Source organism: Nyctereutes procyonoides, unplaced genomic scaffold, assembly GCF_905146905.1.
Source record: "Nyctereutes procyonoides isolate TBG_1078 unplaced genomic scaffold, NYPRO_anot_genome, whole genome shotgun sequence".
Taxonomy (NCBI): Eukaryota; Metazoa; Chordata; class Mammalia; order Carnivora; family Canidae; genus Nyctereutes; species Nyctereutes procyonoides.
The window spans coordinates 16,563,478-16,578,066 of record NW_026575144.1 but is presented as its reverse complement, the minus strand read 5'-3'; the positions used below and the strand labels follow the sequence as shown (position 1 = coordinate 16,578,066).

The 14,589-nt window shown below is 35.3% G+C and overlaps 1 protein-coding gene across 1 annotated transcript in view; it reads right to left on the bottom strand.

Moving 5' to 3' along the window:
* Nucleotides 1–14,589, bottom strand: part of RYR2 (ryanodine receptor 2) — a 755,069-nt gene that overhangs the window by 434,211 nt on the left and 306,269 nt on the right. Inside the window, exons 4-5 of the mRNA XM_055308992.1 lie at nt 10,412–10,432; nt 1,894–1,908 (exon numbers count right to left, since the gene is read on the bottom strand). Coding sequence (XP_055164967.1) covers nt 1,894–1,908; nt 10,412–10,432 — 36 coding nt within the window. The remainder of the gene's footprint in view (nt 1–1,893; nt 1,909–10,411; nt 10,433–14,589) is intronic.

The following is a 14,589-nucleotide window of genomic DNA, read 5'->3' as shown; positions in this document are numbered from 1 at the left end:
TTTTAAGAGGCTTAAATTACTATCATTTCAAGCATATACCCTCTACTCAAATTCTAACCTTTCTAGATCTTGCAATGCAGATAAGAAAATAAGCCACTGGGCTTCTGGCTTTGCGGTTAAAAGGAGTAAGAGCCTAATTAAATTATTTTAGGTATGCTACCTGGTTTAAATTGATTCTATATATCGTCTTTTTGTTTGCATTGATTTTTATGTGCACCAGACTCTCATGAAAGAGCTTGAAATAAGTTTCAGGTAACTTCCATTCACCCTTGTCCAAGTAGATATGGCATTAGATAAAGGATTGATATGATAAAATAGCAAGACAATAAAAGGAGTACAGTAAATACAGATTGGGCAAGAGAAATTGAATTTCTCAAACCCAATTTCATTAGTTATGTATTAATATTTGCAAGGAGAGGACATATTCAGGTTTTGCTGCTATTTATACCATTTTGCCAACTAAAATGCTTGTTTCATAATGTTTAATTAAGTAGTTAATGTTCTCTCTCCCAGTGTTATACTTAGTATCTTCTACCAAAACTAATAGCTGCAGTTATTTTGAAATTTTGGAAAATTTTTTGTGTCCTTTTGACAGATGGCTCCAAAGAAGTGCTCTGCTCTGTCATCCCATCCAAACTGTCAAATTCTTAATGTTCATGAATAAGTCTGGTTGTTGGGACCCTACAATGCTCCTGGTTCAGAGTGGAAAATATGAATGACAGACTTAGCTAGGTAAGTCCACAGACTAATGGGAACACTTGGTTCCTTTCCTTACATGCCACCTTTCTAATCTGCATCCAGAATTTTAACAGGTCTCATAGTTTATACCTTTTTAATAATATTCCTTTGAATTTTTAAATTATAATAAGCCCTTACTAAGTGAATACAATAAATTTCTCTGAATACTGTTCCTTGACTCTTAGGATAAAAAACTAAATTTCATGAATGTCATACAAACAATATGGTACATAAAAATGAAACTAAAAAAATTTCTAGTTTTTATATCAGAAGAATAACATTCTGCTCTTCCCTTCTTTGCATATTTTCTTTAATAACATGAACAGGTACTTTCCTCTTTGAGTTTGTCTCCTTTTAAAACCTTCCCATTTTTCTAATTTGGTTAGAAATAAAAAGGGTTTAAATCATTTTCACTTCTCCTAGAGTAGGTAATTCAATAACTTGGTGCCTCTTCTAATTTCCCAGAGTATCAATTTCCTACTATATTCGTGCAATACAGCTTAAAAACAAAATAGTCAATATGATCCTCAGAGTGAAAAAAAATCTTTTTTTTTTTTTAAGTAAACTCCATACCCATCCTAGAGCCCAAGGTGGGGCTTAAATCATGATCCTGAGATCAAGACCTGAACAGAGATTAAGAGCTGATTCCCTAAGTCACCTGCCAGAAATGGAAAACTCTAAAGAAAAGCCGTTGAAAAAATATATGTTTTAACAAGAGAAATTCTTTTTTTTTTTTAAGATTTTATTTATTTACTCATAGAGACACACACAGAGAGAGAGGCCAAGACACAAGCAGAGGGAGAAGCAGGCTCCACCCAGAGAGCCCGAAGTGGGACTCGATCCAGGGTCTCCAGGATCACGCCCTGGGCTGCAGGTGGTGCTAAACCTCTGTGCCACCAGGGCTGCCATTAACAAGAGAAATTCTTAACACTGGCTAAATAAAACTTTACATATTACAATATGACCCAAGATGTCAAAAGCTGTTCAATAAGTTGTCAAATCTAAATGCATGATTTATTTAAATTTACAAGTTCCAAAGTTTAATTTAAAAAAAATGTGAAAAGTGCCATGAATTCAAAAATAAACAAATACATGTAACCAAACTTCAAAATGCACAAAGTATTACATACTTAAACAGATGATTCAATGTCTTACCTTCATCATGAATTTCTGTGGGGGCATAAGAAAAAGAATAAACATTAAGTACACATTATTTCAATGACTTATTTTTAAATACATCTTATTTATATAGATTCCATTGTTCCAAATGGGGTCATGTGAACAATAAGCATAAAAAAATCACACTCACTGTGGTGTCACAAGGAAAATTAATATCATCTACATGCTAGAAAGAAAGCTGTAGCAAGCAAAACTCTCTTTAAAAATGTCTTTAGTTTTTCTTATTTCTGTGAAAGCATGCTGCTCTACTTTAATGCATGATTCAATTTACAACATTGCTAAGCACCCAAAAACCCAAAGGTAAAATCTCAAAAATTACACTTCAAAATGCTTTAAAGTTTTTTGATTTCATGTTTTGCATAACGATGCCGTAATGTAATATAAATAGCAACCCAAACAAAGTTTAGTAATAGTGGATTAGCAGCAGGTAAAGTGGATCAGAAACTAAAATGCAATGATAAGCTGCTCCTTTTTCATGCAAAATAACAAGAAGCAAGTCCTATATACTATATATTGTGAGATGTGAATTTCAGAGAAAAAAATCGCAAAAACTTTTTTCCCTTAAAATTGCACAGCCTCTTTTCATGATTTACATATATTATAATCATTCTTTTTTGCTTCTACAAAACATAATGTGTGCGTGGCATTTCTTCATTTTCCTTTAGACCCATATAGTTTGACTCCCTCTTCTTAGGATACGTACTCAAAGGTAAAAGAGCTAAGAAGGAAGAATGACATTATATTTCCAAACTTAGGGTTAAATTTAGTTGTCACAGTGTGTAAGCCCTATGGAGAAAAGATACACATATATACATTCATTTTAAAGAAAACAGCAAGGGGAAGTTTTCTAACAGATATTTCTAAGTATCACAGCAATTTTCCTGAAACATACATGCATAGTATTTTATATATTACTAAATGGCAACTCTATTGTGACTCAGGGCTTTCTTTTATTTTTAATATTATAATTTGTTTAAAGTTTTATTTATTTAAGTTATCTCTACACCCAACATGGGGTTCAAACTCACAAACCCAAGATCAAGAGTTTCATGCTCTTCTGACTAAACCAGTCAGGCACCCCTTTACTATTATAATTTTAAGGAAAGAATGTAAAGAACCATTTCATTCTTATCTTTAAAAATACAGGCTGTTTGCTTACATTTTTGTAAGTGATATCAATGGTAAATGACATCAGAAAACTCATTTTTCATGATGAAACTGACCAGTCACATCATATATGTGATCTCTGGTGATACAGCTATCACTACATGAGGAATTAGGAAAAACCATTTTTAAGCCTTAACTCAAAGAAAAACAAAAATCCAAACTTTTTTTGCTACAGATATGGTTTATGACAGACACATTATTCATGAGATTTTTTTTAATTGATCTAGGTTTTGGCCATTTTTTCCTTGAGAAATATTCTCAGCCTGATATTTGTCAGTTATCTAAAGTTAAACTACTTCAAGACTGTAGTAAATACAAAAAAGAATGATCGGGGAGTCTGAGGGCTGCTATTCACAGTTTCTAAGTTGTTTAGCTGTAAGACGGATAAGACACAAGGGAAAGTAATCTGGATAGAGGATAAAAGAGAATGAATACTGAAAATTAGCAAGGCCAAAATATTCATCTGCAGAATAGCAGATGTAATAGACATACATTATCAAAAGATAATCAAATGCATGATAGGTTATTTGTGGCATTACTAACATGAGCTTTTTGTACAAATCATCTCTTGGTCCATCTGGCTTAAGTGCTAATGGTAACAAAGTGGTAACACTGTGAGAAATTCAAAGTGGATCATTCAAGGGAAAAAAGAAAGCAAGATCCATTAGAACAAAAATGATAAATAAGTTATTTTAATCTCATTGTAAACACTGTAGATATGATAAAAAGCAACAGAGAAAGAATAACAAAAATCCTTTAAAAATTGCTTATGTGATTTAAAAAAACTCATGCATAAAGATAATATTGAAGAGAATAGACTTGATGTAGGTTAGAGAGTATCACCTTATGCTTACAAGTTTACAATTATTTATTTCCCTCATGAGAAGATAATTAGATAAAACCTCAAATTGTATTAGATGATATACAGAAATGCAGGGCTATAAACACAATTAGAGTCCAGGCACCAACATGTATTGACACTGCTTTCTGTCTTAAAAGAAACTGGTGGAGGATGAAACCCAAAGGGGGTAAATTTTAGTTCCTTTGGGTAAAACTGCAAGTGGCAGTACTTAAGTGTCCCAGGTTTAGTCCCAGAATTGGTAGGTCAGATGACGCTCCAAATGTGAGCAAGAATTGGGCATACCACATATTATGCAAAATGAACATGAACCAGCAAGGGAAATGGTGCTTTTTAGGCTTAACTCCAACACAGATAGCCCTGGGGTCTAATGGATGGCAAACTGAAGCCCAGAATAGTCTCTGGCCTATTAAGAATATGTCATTTGATCTAGCACATGAGAAACACCTTGGGGATTTTGCTTGCAAATGATCATGAGTAGAAAAACAAATCAAACAGTAATACTCTACTCTGAAAATTGTAATCAAACACCGGACATCAAGAGAATGCATAATTGCATTCAATCTGTTGCTGGTATAAGGACACAGTGATTCAGGTGACATAAAAACCTCCTCCACCATAATTACACCTTTCAGGTCAACCTTGAATTTTTTAAACTGTTATTTCAGTTTTGTGAGATGACAGTTGATTTAAAAAATTAATACTTTGGTATATGGACCTGTTCTAGAAGTTTCAAAAGAACCTTACTGAAATGTCTTCTCAAAAATTATATAGATACAGAATTAGCCCAAAACAAACATTTGGAGGCTTGTCACTAAGGAGAATCATCCAATGTGACAATCGGAGAGACGGGGGCAAAATTTTGACTCAGGAATCCTTTTATTTTAAAATGAAGTTTCTGGGACACCTGCATGGCTCAGTGGTTGAGCATCTGCCTTCGGCTCAGGAGTGATCCTGGAGTCCTGGGATCAAGTCCCACATTGCGCTTCCTGCAAGGAGCCTGCTTCTCTCTCTGCCTATGTCTCTGCCTCTCTCTCTGTGTCTCTCGCGAATAAATAAATAAAATCTTTTAAAAAACTGAAGTTTCGTTTAACAGGGTGAAATGTCCTACCCTGCACACAAGCTATCCATCGAATTTCACCTCATGTGTCACCTTTTCTCTCCAGGTCTCAAGATGCTATGATTTCTCCATAATCTTCCAACTGGTAATAGCTCTAGTTTGTGAGTGAGGATTCAATTGGTAAACCTCATTATGTTGAGAAAAGAAAAAAGTTATTTCATCACCAAAGACTTGTTATTGGTGGCTATTTTTTTTTACTTAAGTCTGACACGCAATTATTATATTAGTTTCAGGTGTATAACATATTAATTCAACAATCTATACATTACTCCACATTGCCCACAATAAGTGTAGTTGCCATACATTACTACAGTATTACTGACTATATTCCCTAGTCTGTGATTTACTTTATTTTTTTTAAGATTTATTTATTTATTTATTCATGAGAGACACACACACACAGAGAGAGAGAGAGAGAGAGAGACAGAGACAGAGACAGAGACAGAGACAGAGAGGGAGAGAGGCAGAGACACAGGCAGAGGGAAAAGCAGGCTCCATGCAGGGAGCCCGATGTGCGACTCGATCCCGGGACTCCACGATCATGCCCTAGGCCAAAGGCAGGTGCTAAACCAATGAGCCACCCAGGGATCGCCTTGTGACTTAACTTTATAACTGGAATTCTGTACCTCCTAATCCCCTTCACCTACTTTGCCCATCCCCCTGACCTCCCCTCTGGCCATGACTAGTTCTCTATGAGTCTGTTTCTGGAGAGTTTTCTGGTTCATTTGTTTTGTTTATTAGATTGCACATATAAGTGAAATGATACAGTATTTATCTCCCTTCCTCTGACTTACTTCACTTATCATAATACCCTCTAGGCCCATCCAGGTTGGTGCTGTTTTAAGTTAATCATATTTCCAACATATTTCAGGGAACAAAAGTTTAAGATTAACAAGTCCAAGTTTCAAGTGTGTACCAATAGAGACTATCGAATAGCATAGATGGATACAGATTTGTAAAAACAAACCCCTCAACTATTTTTATGATGTATGTAAATGCTTAACTTTCTAGGGATTCCCCGCTGAAAATATCCAAGACTGAACTGATTGACATACATGTTGATTGTAGGCCCAGAAAGCATCTAACGGGGGCCCATGAGAGAGTAATGGTACTTGTAGCCATAGAACCCATGGCTACACTCTCACATTGTCCTTATTAATGATGATCACTGGCATCCAATGCTATGAACATGCTGGTATCTTTTTAGAAATTCATTATATTTTGGGGGGCAGATGGGTAGTAATGTTGTCATTTTCAACCTATCGACAACTCTGTACAGGCAGGGTTTATTTAGATAGACTGCCTTTGAGTGTAATGGATTTGACATATATATGTGTGCAATTATCTAGTTCTTCTCTAAAAGGGTAAAGAAAAATAAATGATTCTGGTAAGCTACTATAAACCCTCCCATTTTATCTCTCAGACACATGTTTGTAAATCATCAAGCTGCATGAACATCTAAAATATGAAATAGAAGAGCTAGCTACCAAGGGCTTTCCTCTTTGTGTAGCTTGTCTCATAAAAAAAAATTCCTCTAAATCAAAAACAACAAATTGATCTCTACACAGATCTCTACATATGGATTATAATGACCGGAAGGTACATAAAGTCTCACTTTATACTCAGACTACCACCTACATATAGAAAACTGTGTATATTAAGATATAAAAGATTCTAATTTCTTTCAAATCATTTCAAACATGAATGGACCTTGGTAACATGAAAGCATTTTACAGATCCTGACATAAGAGTACTTACACATGAAAACATGTTATTTTTTTGTACTGCTATTGAGTTAGGAATGTTTGAAAGAATTTTGTATTTTGATAATTACAACAGCATCCATGTGTTCTTGAAAAGAACAAGGAAATACATGAGACCTTGTCCAGCCTATAAACAATGCTTCACATAGAAAAATCTCACAATCTTTTCCATCCCTTCTCCCCAACTCCAACCATGACATAATCCCAGGTCCCATGTTTAGACCAATGCTATGGGTTAGGGGTACCAGAATGGCAGCAGTAGAGGAAAATAAAAGGCAATCAATCACCTGTTAATCCAGGACTCACCAACTCACTGCTCTTGGTGCATGAAGAGCAGCATTTGATTACTCAATGGGCTCATAATTAAATGCAAAATACTCAAAGATGCTCAAAGAGACCTTGGGAAGTAAGTGGAGAGAGGAAGAGAGGAGGGAGGGAGACAAGAAAAGATTAAGACAGATTGACTGACCTTGGATGACGCTATCCAGAATCACAGTCAGAAAATGTATTAAGAAGCCATTATTAAGAAGCCATTGTAATTTCCATGTATATTGAAGTTTTAGAAAGCTCCTAAAGGTCTTCATCTGGGGTTGTTAAAAGCAGTACATATATAAGCAAGCATAACAGTGTTAAAATAGGATGCTTGTGATCTGAATTTCAGCAAGGTGAAAATTTGCTTGCTGTCCTTGGCTGATCCCCAGTTCTGGTCTTCCAGAAGCAGTTGGAGAGCAAAGAAATAGTTTCTTGGAAGTTCTGGTAGGCTCAGAGTCCTGCTCTCCCCCCACCGCAAGCCCAGTGAGAGTGGCTTCAGGGACACCTGTACCCTCAGGAAGCAGAACCCAAGAGACCAGTGTCTGACTGTGTCTGGAGATCCATATAAAGAGACAGGCTAAGACAGGCTCTGTGGCAGCAGAGTGCAGGACTGCCACTGGGAGGTGGCTTACTGCCAACAAACAGGCCCCCCAGAAAGAGCCAGCCTGGGGATGTCTGAAATGCTCCCAAGAGACCTTAGAAAACAAGGCAATCATCACCACCACCCAGCTGCGGGACCACAGACTGCAGCAAGAGAACCATAGGTCAGACTTCTGGTGATGGGCACTCCCCAGAAAACCCTCCGAAGTGTCCCAAACAGAGTCAGCTTGAACACCTGACAAGCTTGATGAGCAGTACTATCATCAAGAAAGATTTCCTGCCAACTCTCCTCTTCTCCCACATGGGAGGCACAGGAACACTGGACCATGGGCAGGGTCGTGAGAGACCTAGCAGGGGGTAGTGAGAAGCAGCCCTTTCCCCTCCAGGCTTCCTGCCTTGGGTAGTCTGAGCCCCAAAATACGTAATTTGCATTAATTTCTGACTTTCCCTATTACACAGGATTGGGCAATTTAATTACAAAAATGAGACTTTTGTGATCTGAAATGTCTGGGGGGTATCTCATGGTCTAAATGTAGGGGAGGTCATTTCAGGTCACAAAAGTCTCAGTTATTCAACTGATGATTTTATGTTATCTTTACCATTTTTCCTGATCCTGGGATCTGATTCTCTTTAACCAATGAGTAAAAATTCTGTTACAGTAGAATTTCAAACTTCTAATGGCAAATGCATAAGATTTGAACTACATGGGTCTTCGAAGAAAGAAAAGAGCTCAAATCTAAAATTTATTGAGTCATAAACTCAGTGATTAACAGTTTTCCCAAACGAATCCAACAAGACATTTTCATTATAGATTATCTCAATGGCAGTATGTTTCAGCATCAATGTTTTATTATTAAAAATGGTAATATCTTAGAACAAGCAAGGACTAGTCCAGATTCTAATCCTATAGACAAGGAGATTATAGTTCACAGAGAGCCTACATAAGGTGATGGACTACATGATTCTCAGCTTAATATTACTTCCATGACTTTCTCAGAACCAGAAAGCAATCTCTACTGCTACGATTTACAAATATGCTTAACAAATTTTATTCACAGACAATGGCAAAGGGGTTTCTATTTGTATATGTATCCTATTTCCAGGATGTGGGTTGGATGGTTGGTTCAAGAAAAAGTGAGCTAGGTATGGCACAAAAACAGTATTATATCAGAAAAGACAGAGAGACTTGTTTTAGGATGGCTGATACTGGCAGGAGACCCAACCAAAAAGCTGACAGACATGTTCTTAGAGGCAGGCTTTCATTCCCAAGACAAGAACAATGTAAATCTTGGATCATAAATTATGGGCACAGAAGATACAAAATTTCAAAACAAAAACAAGAACAAAATTAGTAGTAATTTAGTTATGAATAGATAGATGATGAATTTAAATTATTGCCAGAAATACAAAACAGAAGCAGTAGTTCTCGTAATCAATATATAGGTATCACCATCATGGAAATGGCCATTTATTTTTTTAAAAAAATGCTTTTCGGGATGCCCGGGTGGCTCAGTGTTTGAGCGTCGGCTTCAGGTCAGGATGTGATCCCTGGGTCCTGGGATCAAGTCCCATATCGGGCTCCCTGCAAGGAGCCTGCTTCTCTCTCCCTCTGCCTGTGTCTCTGCCTATTTCTGTGTGTCTCTCATGAATAAATAAATAAAATATTCAAAAAAAAGCTTTACATGAATATTAAGGGATATAGTAGGTGAAAATACACCAAGATTCACAGAAATCCAGGTGAACATACACTTGTTTGGGAGACACCACTGGCAGACTCTTAAAAGGTAGCAAAATGCACATGATACAGAGACTATCAAGAGAATCAGATCCTAGGATCAGGAAAAATAATAAAGATAACACAAAACCATCAGTTGAGCCAATTTTTAAAAAGTCATCATATTAAGTCATACAGCAAATAAAAATAAAATACTGCAATAGCGAAAATAATACAATACGCCTCACAGTTTTGCATGCTCTGGAGAAAAAGTAAATTGGGAACACCAGTGTTGGTGAGACCCTAATTTCCATTCAGAATTATCTGGGACATTCAGGGTCTTCAGGACTGGAAGGATCCTTCTCTCTCCCTCTTTTTTTAACAGAAGAGGACAGTGATACCAAAGTAGCAACACGACCACCTTACACAATTTGTCACAAGGTTGGTCCATTCTTAGCCTCCAGAATCCTGTCACTGCATTTTGCTCACAATATTGCCATTCATCTTTGCTTCTTAAGATTACAGTAATACAAAAAAAAAGAAAAAAAAAAGATTACAGTAATACAGATAACAAACTGTTTCTGTAGTTCCTGGAAAAAATATAGAGCTAAGAAGTAGGACTTGAAATAGTCAAGATTTTTTTGATAAAAGATAAACATTAATAATAAAAGCCTTCCTTTGATCAGAAGCCTTTCATAATTACAAAGCCACTTATATAGAAAGCATATACTTCTAAGGTATGAAGAGGATTTCAATCTACCCCATATCAGATGATGCAAAACCAAAAATTTATAAAGTTCTAGAGACCAGTAAAATATTCATTCATTACAAGATAGCAGTTATTTTTAGGACTCATAGTACAAGCCACACTAGGAAGCAAAGCAAAAACGATTAGAGGCAACAGCAAACATGCACTCGTTTAGATCACAATTTCTTTGTAAATACATGGAAACACATACCCATTTTTCCACATCAACTTGCTGTGGAAAGAAAAAGCCAAAATAAATAACAAGCAAACAAATAAATACCTGGCAACGTTTCAATTAATGTCATTTAAACAAACTGAAATATGGTCCCTGCACCAAAATACTTCCAATTCTAACAGATAATAAAGGTATTCAAAATTTTAATTAATAACATTTAATCTCCTCAAACAAAACCCTCAATTTAGTAATCAGAACTTCTAAAGTTATTAGGCTAGAAAAGCACAAGGTACATGAAATAATCATCATCCAACATATTCAAAAGCAAACATGAATGTTTACCTCATTTTCAAACCTAATAGGCCTCTGGATTTATGGATTACTATTCTCCTCTAATTATAAGTATCTATTTAATGAAAAAGGTCAATTTAGAAATATAGCATCTAACGATAAAAATCTTTCATGTAATGTAAGTAAAATTCCTTACTCCAATCTTCCTAATATTGTGTAAAATGTCACAGTATGACAAAAGGCATACCTTGCCAAATAATCCTGAAATTCTATCAGCATCAAATTATTTTTAAAATTATACTTACTAACAAATGCATGTTAGCCTCACAGTCATTATGTGAATCTTTCAAAAAACAGATGAATATAATTACATTCCAAAGTATAAAATAGAATAGAAAAAACATACGTCAACAAAGACTGCCTTCAACAGTGCCCGAGGATTCCTAGCAAATCAATCAGAACGACAGCCACAAAACTCAACATTGGGGGGTATGCTCTGTCTCAGAGTTTAGATTTCCATAACCCACACCCCTTCTATAACACATCTGATTGGTGTCCTGTAAGACTGGAGGTTTGCTTCAGATCATTCATACATTTAAGTTTATTGGTAACTGTTTTCCTTACAAAATCCATTAGTCAGGGAAGAATCTAATGCTATTCCGGCAGACATCCTGGCCCATACTTAAGAATCTGCATCCCTTGGTAAGCAAGCGCCTAAGAGGAAACGTGCATAAATGTAACCTATGGAATGGCTTTTTAAAATTATTACAAAGTGACATAAAAATATCAACATAAATATACAGGTGGAATTGTTTTGAAGCCCCAGTGAAATTCAATGAATTCAAGAAATTCACTTGAATTTCTTGTAACAGAGCACTTTGATTTATTTAATAATTTATTTAGTCCTCTTAATCTGTTCTAAGCCTCCTTCCAACCTTTGCATTTTAAAATCACCAATTGCTAATTAAGAAAGAAAAATTTACTGAACAGGAAGGTCCAGTTTTCACTATAGATTTTTACGGTATTTGGCTGTGATATAAAGTTCAGGTGCTCATTTTAAACATTAACCTATTAGAGTAATTAATTTATTTCTTTCAATCCCAGTTATAAAATGGTTACCATTTACTTTTCCACCTCCAAAAGGACAAATTCTTATATTTATGGTCTTTTAAGAACAATTCAAGGAAATTGAAATAATTTCTTTTAAATATTTGTCAGGAAAACAAAACGTGCCATACTTTCAGTGACTTCAATTATTAGCAAAGACATTATATTTGCCCATCACAATTTTCAATTTTAAATGTTAAACGTTCTCTCTCTCAAATACACACACACACACACACACACACACACACTTGTGCATCAGTGCAAGATAAAGAGTTGCAGGATTTTTCTAGAAGAGAACCTATAATCAAGAATCAAAACTACTATTAGTAATTAGTAATAGAAGTTCTTTAATGATGTATGTTTACAAAGAGAAACAGTTTCTTAAGTAGCAATAATTAGTAGCAATATAACGAACTCAGCATCCCAAGACCCAAAGACAGGCTTAGCAAACAGCATGTGCCAGGGGTGAATTCAGATCAACACACAGGACAAGACAAATGGCCCACAGATTTAAAAGACGAAAGTGCAATAAAGTTGTAATTATGCATAAGCGATGCAGAAAGATTTCATGACACGTATCTTATTAATGTTAACAAGAATCATTTCATTAAATGCCTGCAAACGGTGAAAAGGAGAATGATTTCTGAGGAGCTAATTGAGGATAGGAAATTTAAAGTTCACAATAACCTTGATTAATTTTATAGTTTAAATAATTACCAAATCCATAAGGCATATAAGACAAATGAACATTCATCCTAATCATTTATTATCTAAACATCTGGGACTTTAAAAAAATACAGAGATTTTATTAATTTAGAAAAAAATAAATATTTTAATATCTCTCAAAAATTACAGCAAATATTTGATCACAGTAAGACTAAAAAAAAGACAATCTCATTTTTCAAATAAAACTTACATTTAAAAAAACAAAATATAATTTAAATACCAACCTCATTTAGCAGAGAGGACAGGAGTTAAAAATACAATACAAAAGTAATTAATTCTAAATTATATCATTACATGGAAGATGGAATATTCATATGACATCTCTATTTTTCTATTCATATTTTAGTAATATATTTAGGACATATAAACATGAACTACTCCGTAACCTTAAAAAAGTTGGTTGATGGGACGCCTGGATGGCTCATGATTGAGCACCTGTCTTCAGCTCACATCCTGATCCCAGAATCTGGGATCGAGTCCCACATCGGGCTCCTTGTGGGGAGCCTGCTTCTCCCTCTGTCTCTGCCTCTCTCTCTCACTTTCTCTGTGTCTCTCATGAATAAACAAAAAAATTCTTTAAAAAAAAAAAAAGTTGGTTGCTTCTTCCAAATTGCTTAACTCATTTTACTGTGTAAGGTGAAGAGTTTTGTTACTAAATCTGTAAGCCAGGCATTAAGAAGTTACTCTGTGCCATGCTTTGAAACTAAACACTTTACATGTAATCTTATTCACTGGATTTTACAATATGAAGAAACAAAGGACACATAAACAAACGTAATGAAATAATGTTACTTAGCTACTAAACAATGGAACTTGACCTGAAATTGACTCTCTGACTTCAAACTCCCACACCACTGCTAGGTACACCATATGCAAGTTATGTCCTTTTTTTCCTCTTCTGTCTCAAAATTTTATTCTGCATTTAATTAGAAATTGCTCATAGCCTATTTCTTCTGGTAAATGCCACCCAATACAATGGGTTAACATCAAGATAAGAGAAAGTAAAATGCACCTAGAGATGTTTTTTTTTTTTTTTTTTTTTTTTTTTTTAAGTAGGCTACATGCCCAATATAAGGCTCAGACTCAGGACCTTGAGATTAAGAGCGGGATTCCCTACCAACTGAACAAGCCAGGTGCCCTAAATTTTTTGTAACAAGATGTTATTTAGTTTCAAATTTTCAAGGTATGTTTGGGTTTCTGCACAGATAAGTTTCTAAATAATTACACTGCAACAATAAAACATTCATCAAGAATATACAGTTTTTAATATCAAGGCATAACACAAAAAGGTAATTAAAATACTTAACACATGCCTATAATCTACTACGGTGCTGGTAATTTTTTAAGTAATAAATTAGAGAAAAGTGAAAACAAAAAAAAACTGTTCTATCCCATAAATAGTTCTCCACCTCACAGACTGTTTGACATTAAGCCAGGAGGGGGAGGGGAGGGCAAGAACATGAAAATTTGCACACTGTGTACCAGGATTCAAAATATGATGAAGTCGTCTAGATTTTTTTAAGTAAATTATGATTTGGAGAGGCCATGTTTTTCATAAATATAATGAGTTCAGAAAAATATGTAAGTCATGAACACAGTTTGCTGAAATTGTACTGAGTAAACAAACCCATGTAATCAGCACCCAGATCTAAACACAGGACACTTCTATGATCTAAAGGCCGCCTTCCCATCCTCTCTAAAGGTAACCATTATTCTATCACTATTAATTAGTTTTTTCTTTTCTTATTTTTTAAAAAGATTTTTTATTTATTTATGAGAGACACAGAGAGAGAGAGAGGCAGACACAGAGGGAGAAGCAGGCTCCATACAGGGGCCCGACGTGGGACTCGAACCCGGGTCTCCAGGATCATGCCCTGGGCCAAAGGCAGGCTCTAAATTGCTGAGCCACCCAGGTGTCCCTGCCTTTTCTTATTTTAAAAATATAGACCATGTTCTCTTTTTATCTAGCTCCTTCAGCTGACATTAGGTTTATATAATTCATCACATTGTTGAATGTGGTAGTAATTAATTCATTTTCCCAGCTTTATAACATTCCACCATATGAATATATCACAATTTACTTATCCATT